Source organism: Hippoglossus hippoglossus, chromosome 3 (assembly GCF_009819705.1).
Source record: "Hippoglossus hippoglossus isolate fHipHip1 chromosome 3, fHipHip1.pri, whole genome shotgun sequence".
Lineage (NCBI taxonomy): Eukaryota > Metazoa > Chordata > Actinopteri > Pleuronectiformes > Pleuronectidae > Hippoglossus > Hippoglossus hippoglossus.
This window is the reverse complement of record NC_047153.1, coordinates 15,320,164-15,330,169: the sequence shown is the minus strand read 5'-3', so window position 1 is coordinate 15,330,169 and position 10,006 is coordinate 15,320,164. Positions and strand designations below refer to the sequence as shown.

Here is a 10,006-nt window from a genome sequence, read left to right as displayed (position 1 = left end):
TCACTCAGTCCGGTTCGGACAGAAAATCGGGCTCTACCAACACCAATGCAATGGCTTTGTGAACATGTCTTAACCAATCTTCGGTTTTTTTGAGGCAGAAACGACAGAAGTGGGTTAAATGCTCAAAGAGCCGAAGTGCTAATCTCTTTATGCTAGCTGTGTTTCCAGAACTGCTGAGTTTACAAACCTGTGGGTCAGTTTACAGTGAGGACAGCTGCAGGATTGGAGAAGGAGTTTGTGCTTTGTGTGGTTTGCAGAGATTTTTCTTTTCCCCTGCATTTAGTGGATTTAATCATTTGGCCAGCAGGTTGAGATATAATCCCACAGGCTGAACACAAGTAGAGTATCACAGTTTGAGGTTTTCCCCTAAGGACGTTAATGCTGCACAAGATGAAAAAAACCTATTACATAACTGAAGCGTTGATAAGGAGCCGCTGTGTGTTTCTAGAGGGTCTATTTTTGAACAAAGTTCTGATTGAGTGTGTGTGTGTGTGTGTGTGTGTGTGTGTGTGTGTGTGTGTGTGTGTGTGTGTGTGTGTGTGTGTGATAGTGTGCATGCATGTGTGTGTTTGTGTTTGTGTGTGTTCAGGCAGATAAGTACTGAATGCATTTCTGTGAAGTTGGCGGTGCTGATATGCTGCCTTTGAGCAGACCCCTCCAGGCACCGATACGATGCACATTTTCTGGATTTACTGTAAATCATTACTCACTCATACGCTAACACACGTGTAAGCATGTGCAGGCTGGCAGGCAGTGTGCCATAACTCCTGTGGGCTTGAAGTCAGTAAACAGTGATATGCAGCATACATCAGCCATCACTCAGTGCTCAGTGAAAGCTGCAGATATCACTCATAGGATCCTAACCAAGAGCACGCCAGTGGAAAAATAGGATAAGAATCATGTTCAGGAAAAAAATCGTTATCTAGTTTTATCTCCTAGTAGATGTAAACATGTAGTTCAAGGACAATGTTTCCATCTATTTTTATTTAAGTATACATTCTGTCTTAGTTCACTTAGGAATTGTCATTTGAAAATTATTGCTGGTACCATAACAGCTATGATAATAATGTATAATAGAATTTTTTTCTCTTATCTCTGCTGTCAACATGCAGTTCCACACATGGATCACTCTGTACATGAATAAATAAATAAATAACTCCTCTGTGAGGCAATACTGCCATCTGGCAGTGCTCTGCAAGTACAGATGATTGTAGGTTTATTATCTGTAAAGCAAACAAATAATGCAATAGAATTTATACATCCAGACATAAATATGTTTTTGTAGACACTCATAATTAAATACATTTCACAGTCTTGTATGTGACTAAATATAACTGTCAACCAAAACAATCCATTCAAATCCACATTTTATACATCACACCAATGAAAAAGGCTAATTACAGTCTCACATGGTAAATATACTTTATATCAAGGAACATGGGGAACGTAACAGAGTGCTGCAGGAATCAGACCTGAAACCTGGAAATAAGTTACTCTGGTTCACGAAGCAGATGAGTTTTTGGTTCAATGCTGGAAATAAAGTCTGTGATTAAACAACCTCAGAGCATTTTCATGTTTTATTCTATGACAAAACATACATCAGCCACTACCACACTTTAGATTTTTTTGAAGCCTTGTCATGTTTTGGGGAAATCTGAGATCTATATAAACAAAAAAGAATGTAAAATATGGATCCTTTAAAGAATGCAGCTGCTAACAAGTGAATAAATGAGAACAAGCTTGCTGGGTGTATAAAACGTCATCATGCCGAACACATTCCCCACTAGTCTACTTTCACAGCCATGATGTGTTTATACTGACATTCTTCTAAACTGTTAGTGACTTTCTAAGAGGAAAGCTTTTTGTTTGAAACGAGTGGAAGCTGGTATTCCTCACTTACAGTCTATTATGAGCTTTTTACTTCTGGTGATTGTATTTAAGCTTCAAAAACCATAAAAGTGGTATTCATTTGTGAAGATAATTTTGCTGAACAAAATATGTAAATATCAGAAACTTTAGTCACAGAGCTTTGCTGCATTTATCCAGAAGCAAACAGATAAATCCAATTGCCTTTTTGTTGTGAGAAACAGGATGAATCTAATTTACGGATTGGGCCTCTTAGAAATACATCATCCCTGCAGCCTTCTCTAAGAATCACATGTACAAACAAAAATCACCTTTTTAAATGCAACATTCATTTGTGCAAAAAGAGACGAACGTCACAGTGAAGCAGCTGCTGCAGATGTTGGTGATAATGGAGGTGCAATTCAGAATTTGTTACAAAGCTCCATGACAGCGATTGTCGTACTCTGTCCAAAGATGAAGGCTCCGACCACAATGGTTATGACTCCCCATACCGTTAAAATGACCCTGAAGTTAATGAAAAATAAATGGAGATCAAGAGAAAGGAAAACATTAGGTTACAGCTTTTTCTATTTCATTGTTTAAGTTTTAGTAAATAAAAAGGTTCATAGGTTCATAATTTTTACACACTTTCTAATGAGTGATAATCATCAGGAAACTGTTTCCTTGAAAGGTAATCTCCACTTTGGCCAAAGTTAATTTTCATTAATAATTGAAAACTCAATTTCTGTGAACTGATTAAATGACTGTCTAGGCGAACCTGGCAGTTAATTTGATATTAATTAATTAATTGTGAGGAGACCAGTTGTACAATCTGTATTCTCCTCATAATTAATTACCAATTAGAACTTTCAGGAAAAGAATACAAATTATTTGGAAATAAATCTGACATTACTGACCTGTAGAATAAATAAGAATAAAAATAAACTGTAAAAAAATCGTAATTTCCTGCACCCAGTTCAACTCACACTCACCTGATTCTTGGAGTCACAGTTTCCGTTTGCATTAAGAACACTAAGCAAAGACCTGCAACACACACACACACACACACACACACACACACACACACACACACACACACACACACAAAATCAGATTTAATCAAACCTTTATTCGTGTAGCAATAAATGTAATCCTTCAAATGCTCCACTGTTGACTGAAAAGTTGATAATAAGACACTACAAATCTATGAAGGTTGTTTTCATACCAGGAAAGACAAAGATGAAGAAGGCACTGATTCCTCCGATGACACTGATGACCTCGCTCATGTCAGGGACGAACACGGCGATGAGGAGGGTGATGGAGATCCAGATCACAGTGAGGACCAGTCTGCAGCGACTCTCAAACGAGGGAGTGACGATTCCCTCCCGTCGCCTCTGAATTCGTATCATCAGGTTCAGGATGACAGATCTGTTCCACACAAACAACAGAGACATGAACAGTTACAAAGACACACTGACTGCACAAAACAACTCAACAACTGGTGTCACCTACCTCCCCAGGAGAAGAATGATAGGATAGATGGTGATAATCGATATCCCAAAAAGTAATCTGGAAATGATCATGGCCACGTCATCTCCTGGATATGACATCAAGATATCTGAGGCCACAGCTCGTCCGAACGTCATGAAGCCGTACACTCCTGGAGATGCAGAGAGGGGATGTGATCAGGAATGTTCAGGTGAGAACACAGAGGCGAAGAATACATGTCAGTGTCAATGTGAACTCACCGGTTAGAGTGTAGATGAGCAAACAGAAGATCATGGAGACCACGGAGATGACCACCCAGTGAAAGAGCTTCTGGTTCTCCATGCTACTGAAGATCGCTATACTAGATTCATGGCACTGCAAAGACACACACACACACACACAAATTTGCACACACACATTAATGAGGATGTCAGACAAACTCAAGGATGCATTTGATATGAGTGAGTTGAGCTGTGACTTTCATCTTCAACTTGTTCTAAATGCTGACAAAACGAAACACAGTTTCTCTACCACAGCACGATCAGCACTGTTTAAAAAATTGTAACAGGAAATGGTCATCAAGTTTGATTGGTATAAACTTTAAAATACACAGGGTTCTTAATTGATGATCACTTTTCTGTCAGGTATCTTTGCTGTATGTGACTGCCTCAGCTCATTGTCCTAACTCGCCGGGTAGCGTTTATTATCTGGTACTGAGATTTATTACAAACATCCTCATTCATCTCCCTTATGTGTGTGTCGCCTCAGTCACTGCATGTGTTCAAACACAAAACCTTTCTGGGCAAATCTCTACCTACTTGTCCTCTCTCTTAAACTGGAATTAAGGAAGTCATCATCTTTGTTCTGTGGACATTTTGTATTTTGTTGCTCCCAAAGTCCAAACTGAATTGGGAAAAAAAGCTTTTAGGTTTTTCCCAAACTAATGCATGGAATAATTTTACATACAGTGGAGGTTCAGGTTCACAAAGCTGTTTGTCTGAATGTGTCCTGTGATAGTCTGGCAACCTGCCTTTTAACCAAAATCAGCTTGGATTGGTTTCACCCTCTCACAACCCTCAAAGTGATAATAGCTAATAGATGGAAGGATGGATGATGGATCAGTTAACCGTTGGCTATATTGAATATTTGAACTGTATGATCTCACCTGGAAGCCAAAGCAGATGGTTGGTACAACACTGAACATCGATGCCCATGAACCCACACTGAAAAAAACACAGGACACACACACACAGTTAGTGATGGACATAAGAAGAGGAGCTGATGTCAAATACACACATGCATCCAACAGTGGGACTGACCCTTGGCTGTGCTCTGGAGTTATTATGACCGCGTGACCGTCCGCCAGGTAATATTTGACGATCACTGCCACACACAGATACGTGGCAGCCAGCGTCCCCAACACACTGACAGGAGGAGGAAACGGTTAAAGTCACGAAACAACTCACAGACAGCTGGATGTTATTCTCACTACAGGTCAGTGTTTTGTACCTTGTGTATTTCTGGATCCCGATTTCTTTTGGGATGGACAGTGGGAGGATGATGATGAGGCACACGAATAAGAGGGTAAATCGCTGGTCTGTGTACCAGTAATACGGCATCTCTGCCTCACTGGAACCAGTCACAGTTTCATATAAAGAAATAGACACTGAGAGAGAAAAGCAGAATTAGAGGATTTCATTTAGGCATCAGTATACAGGACAGCAACATGAACAACAAGACTCCCCAGATACACGGTCGTCTATATTTACAAAGGATTCATTTACATTTTGCATCCTGCTGAACTGTGTGGTTCTTGTTTTTCAATTGTTAGATATATGCTTTGATGTTGGTGGATGAACATATAGAATAATTAAAGCAGAATATTCTTCGGTGTGTGTTAGGGAATGTGAAAATCCCTCGAGTTTTCAAGGAGCCACCCTGACATACAGCTTTCAAGGGAACAGGCCTGGCCATTTTCCCAGGGGCCTCAGAAACCCAGAGACAGCCAGACCGCTGCCCGTCGGTCAGCCATCTACGACGACCCCCTGCGAGACCTCCAGCTGTTAGCAGTCTGCTTGTCCTTCACCCTGCCCTGACCCTCAGCCATCAGTGGCCACTTAAGTCTATCGTGCCCTCCACACAGTCCCGTTATCCAGACGTCCAATGTCCCACCCTGGCCTGCAGCTGAATCACTTGGAAACAGGCTTCTTTTCCTGACCTCCAGTCTCGTCTCTAAACACCAGAGCACCTACACGATCCGTCCAAGATCTTCAGCTCATGCTCTGCACTTATGCCCCTTGTCAAATGTTTTGGGTTGTTTGTGTGTGTGTGTGTGTGTGTGTGTGTGTGTGTGTGTGTGTGTGTGTGTGTGTGTGTGTGTGTGTGTGTGTGTGTGTGTGTGTGTGTGTGTGTGTCTGTGTGTGTGTGTGTGTGTGTGTGTGTGTGTGTGTGTGTGTGTGTGTGTGTGTGTGTGTGTGTGTGCGTGTGTGCGTGTGTGTGTGTTTGAAAATCCAATCAAATGCTCTGTTTAAAACTGGAACAGAGCAAAACCATTAATGGGATTTAAGGGTTTCACATGGATAAATGATAAATGGAAAATGAAAAAAGGTCGCACTGCTGCGCCCAGTCACATGTTTACCCAAATACTGGCTAGAATAAAAATTAAAGTGCAGATGATTTGTGGTCGGAGAGAGATTCATTTTTTGATATGGGAAATGGCTGCTAAATTGACCATGAACTTGTAGTACTTTGATAACATGAAAACATACTAACACTGTAGAAAACAGAGCTGAGTGCAGATTGCGATGATGATGGTGATTGCCTCATAACCTCATACAGTCCAGCACATATTTTTATTTCTTAATCTACGTTTATGTTTATGCTGATTTTATATGTAATGTTCATCTATTTTAAAAGTTAATAAATCTATTTATATATTATGTACGTGAAACATTAGTAGATTATGCTAAAACTATCATGTCTGGCTTTATTCTTCAATGCTTTGCTAGAAAAGTAAGTAACTAAGCTTAGACTCTATGTAAAAAATAAATTGGCTAAATTGCCTCAACAAGTTAGTTATATAGAAAATTGCTTCATGCAGAGAAGACATAACCTCAGTCAGTTTTGATCTACAGCATCATAAACTGGTCCTTGTTATAGGCTGGACCCCAAATATTGATACTGATCTGCCTATAGGAGGGGCCACATATGAGCATTATTACTGACACTGATGTCAATGGGTTTTTTACAGTAATTGTTGATCTTGACACAAAATGTGGTTCGAATCCGACACTAGGACCAGAATACTGATCCATTTGAATTATTGCATGTTAAAGCACAAGACGGGCGTATATGGATATAACAGCAACAGAGAAGCTGTGGCCAAACACTTAATATAATGGAAAATAATCCAAAATTTGAAGCAATGAGCACATCTAACAGGAAATAGTTTGATCACCACACGACAATGACAAGAAGCATATCAACTGTAACCTGGACAACATGGCCTGTTATAGGTAATAACACATGCTGTGTTGAAAAAAACCCAACAGAATGACATGGTTCGTGTGGTTCTTACATTTCTCCAGCTGGTCCTGCACCACCACCAGGAAGGCGACAGATATCATGAAGAGGTTGAAGCAGAAACAGACCTCACAGAGCTGCCCCACGGCTCGTCCACACACCTCGCTCACCACATCCTGATAGGTGTTCTGTCTGCTGACGGATGATGCATAGCCGAGGATCACCAGGCCACTGATGAGGAAAACCAGGCATATCTGCCGAGACACAAGGAGAGGAAACTGGACTTAAACTGCACACAGGTTGTTAGACAACTGGCTTCATCCTGCTGCACCTCATGACCAGAAATATATCACAACAACACATTTTTATTACCAATAATCTGAGTCTACTGTTTTTAGAAGCCTTAAAATGTCATGAAATATTAGAAACACTACAGTTCTGCTTCCAGCTATGCTGTTAATATTATTATGCTGTCACACAAATTCGTATTACTTTACAATATTAATGTAGGCTTATGGTATATGTTTGCACAGTGTGGCTGTATTTTTTCATTTCATTTATTTATATATAAGGACAATACACATTAATCAACATAATGTGCCAGTGAGAGCCAGCTGGGTATTTTTCAACAGCAGTCAACACAAAAAATGACTAATCAATATTTGCTCAGATTGGTATCAGCAGATTAAGGAATAGGATTGGAATCAAAATTAAAACAAGTGCCTCACACATTGAACTCCGACTAACTCTCACTTCAGACATGCAGGCTCCTGTTTGGGGGCCCCTGGACCTCTCGCGCCTGTGGGCCCCTTTCTAGAAAGCCCATGTGGTTGTTCATTCAGTCACACACACACTTCTGTGTCAGTCAGTTCAGGTCCTCACCTAAACTGGAAGCTTCATTAGAGCTTAGCTGTGAAAAAGATGAACCTTTTTCACACCAAGGAGAGACACAGGGGTCCTGAGTCTATTATGTGCAAACACAAAACTAACCACACAAAAGCCTACAAGTAGCCAGGTAAAGTGACACATCAATAAAAGTAGCAATTGCAATTTCTTTTTTAGTTCCTAATTCCCAATTGTTCCTTGAAAATGTAGAGAATATTCATGAAGGCCCAAACTGACACTTTCTAAACGATACAGTAAAAACAGGAGTGTGTTGTTGTAGCAGGTGTCTGACCCTGTACTCACCACCTCCACAGCGATGGCAGTGTTCACTCCCCCTGCCTTCTGGAAAGCCCAGGGGAAGTTGAGCAGGCCGGCTCCCAGCGCAGACTTCAGCATGATGAACACGGCACCGAACGAGCCGAGCCGAGGAGGATCCGCGTGAGACGAAGACCGTGCCAGCAGGCAGATGCTCTCCCTGGCCAGTTCCTCCATGATCCTGAAGCAGCTCCGACACTCACAAAACCAAGAATAGAAACTCTACAAGAAAAAGATTTGTTGTGCAAATAACTTCTCTAAAGTGGTCCAGGTGTTTGTTTCATTCTGCTCCTTGTCAAGTAAACCTGGTGAGCGGTGAAGCCGTCAAATATATAGACCTGCACCCACGACTCACGTGGTCTTATTTGACTTTTTCACCATTAAGCATTTCACTCTGAGGTGAGAAATGTGACACTAAAGTGAGTATGTTTGCTTGTGTCTGCTTTCCCTCTCCCCCTTCATGTCTGTCTCTGATCTAAAGCACTGAAGAAGCTGATTAACCTAAAATAAGACACATTATACTATATATTATAGGATAAGGTTCTAATAGTGTCTCTACTTTATATAAGAAAACAATCTAAAAGCATTACTCAGCAACCTGGATTTACCTGGTAGGGCCCTCGGCCTCTTCCTCTCTTCTCAATTAATGTTTTGTTTCTTTGCAGAAATGTCATGTGGTCTAAGCTTTAATGAAGCTTTAATGTGAAGGACTAAGCATAATTGTAAATAAGGAATAATGGCATGTGAAAAATAAGTGAAAAAAGTGAAACAAAATATACTATTAAAACTTGACTTTGACACGCAGACCCTTCGTAAGTCATATAAACACGAGGAAGGTTTCTCACAGGTCCCTAACTGATCAGCAACTGAGAACACAATGGATAAAGTTCAAATCCAGAGGGACCATGTTTCAAGGTAAAATGAAATATTTGAACGTTAGCATTCAACCACTTCCTTGCTAACATCACTGTTTAATTACGATAAATTGATACAATAGGAAAGACATTTTAATCCTGGAATATCAATGCACCTGCAGTGAGACAGAATTATTTAAGCCTAGAGGTAAAATGCACTGAATCTAATGCTAAATGCTCAGTTTAATGCAAACGTGCTTGAAACTAACCTTTGTGAACTGTGTGAACATTACACATATGTTCCAGTGAGCAGACTGTGAAATCTAATGTTGTGATTTGACCGGAATATTTCTGAGCTCAGGTGAAAAGACACAACGACAGTTAACATTACATTGTAAGCTTGTTTACATCCAGTATAATAAACATGTCCAAAATGTGCATCAGTATTTCAGTGTAAAACAGCTCTCACTGCAAGGAAGTGGTTGAATACTAATGTTAGCTGTTGTCTAATACTGATCAAATATGTCCCTTGAAACATAGTTTTCAACTATACATCATCTTTTTAGTTGCTGATCAGTTAGGGACCTGTGAAATGAAATATAAACCTGGATCATTATTATATATAACAACATTATTCTACTCATAAAAGCTTTTAAGCTTCGCACCCTGAGTGTGATGTCAGAGAAAAATGGCCGCCTTGTGACTGCGGTATATGGGCCTAAATTTGGTTTAATTAAGACACTCTGTCCTCAGATAAGTGGAAACTCCAAAATAAAACACACTTTTAATGGAAGGTTATTCGATTTACTGCTGTCCGTCAAAAGGTTGGATCAGGTCATTGCTTATTTATTTCGAACATATTTCATACTTATTCCATGTATTTGCAGAGTAATACAGAATGAGTGTGCAGCTCAGCTTATAGGATTGTAGCCTGTTTTATTTTCTGGTAAAAAAAGACCTGGTTCTATGTATTGGATGGTACAGTCTACTACTACACATGGAATTGATAATCCCAGCCATGTTTTATGTTACTCACCATCTGTTACGGTGCAGCGAGCACTGAAATCCCATGATTGTTGCTCTCCATCTCACTCACT

General features: G+C 40.2%; 1 protein-coding gene across 1 annotated transcript; it reads right to left on the bottom strand.

Annotated features, from left to right (window-relative positions):
- Positions 1-1,685: 1,685 nt before the first annotated feature.
- On the bottom strand, positions 1,686-8,331 carry slc38a8b (solute carrier family 38 member 8b). Its single transcript, XM_034578391.1, has 10 exons — positions 8,044-8,331; positions 6,911-7,109; positions 4,843-4,999; positions 4,653-4,757; positions 4,499-4,556; positions 3,594-3,708; positions 3,358-3,505; positions 3,071-3,273; positions 2,838-2,889; positions 1,686-2,370 (listed from the first exon to the last, which is right to left on the bottom strand). Exons 1-10 carry the CDS (start codon positions 8,230-8,232, stop codon positions 2,268-2,270), a joined length of 1,329 nt encoding a protein of 442 aa, XP_034434282.1. The 5' UTR covers positions 8,233-8,331; the 3' UTR covers positions 1,686-2,267.
- Positions 8,332-10,006: the final 1,675 nt, after the last annotated feature.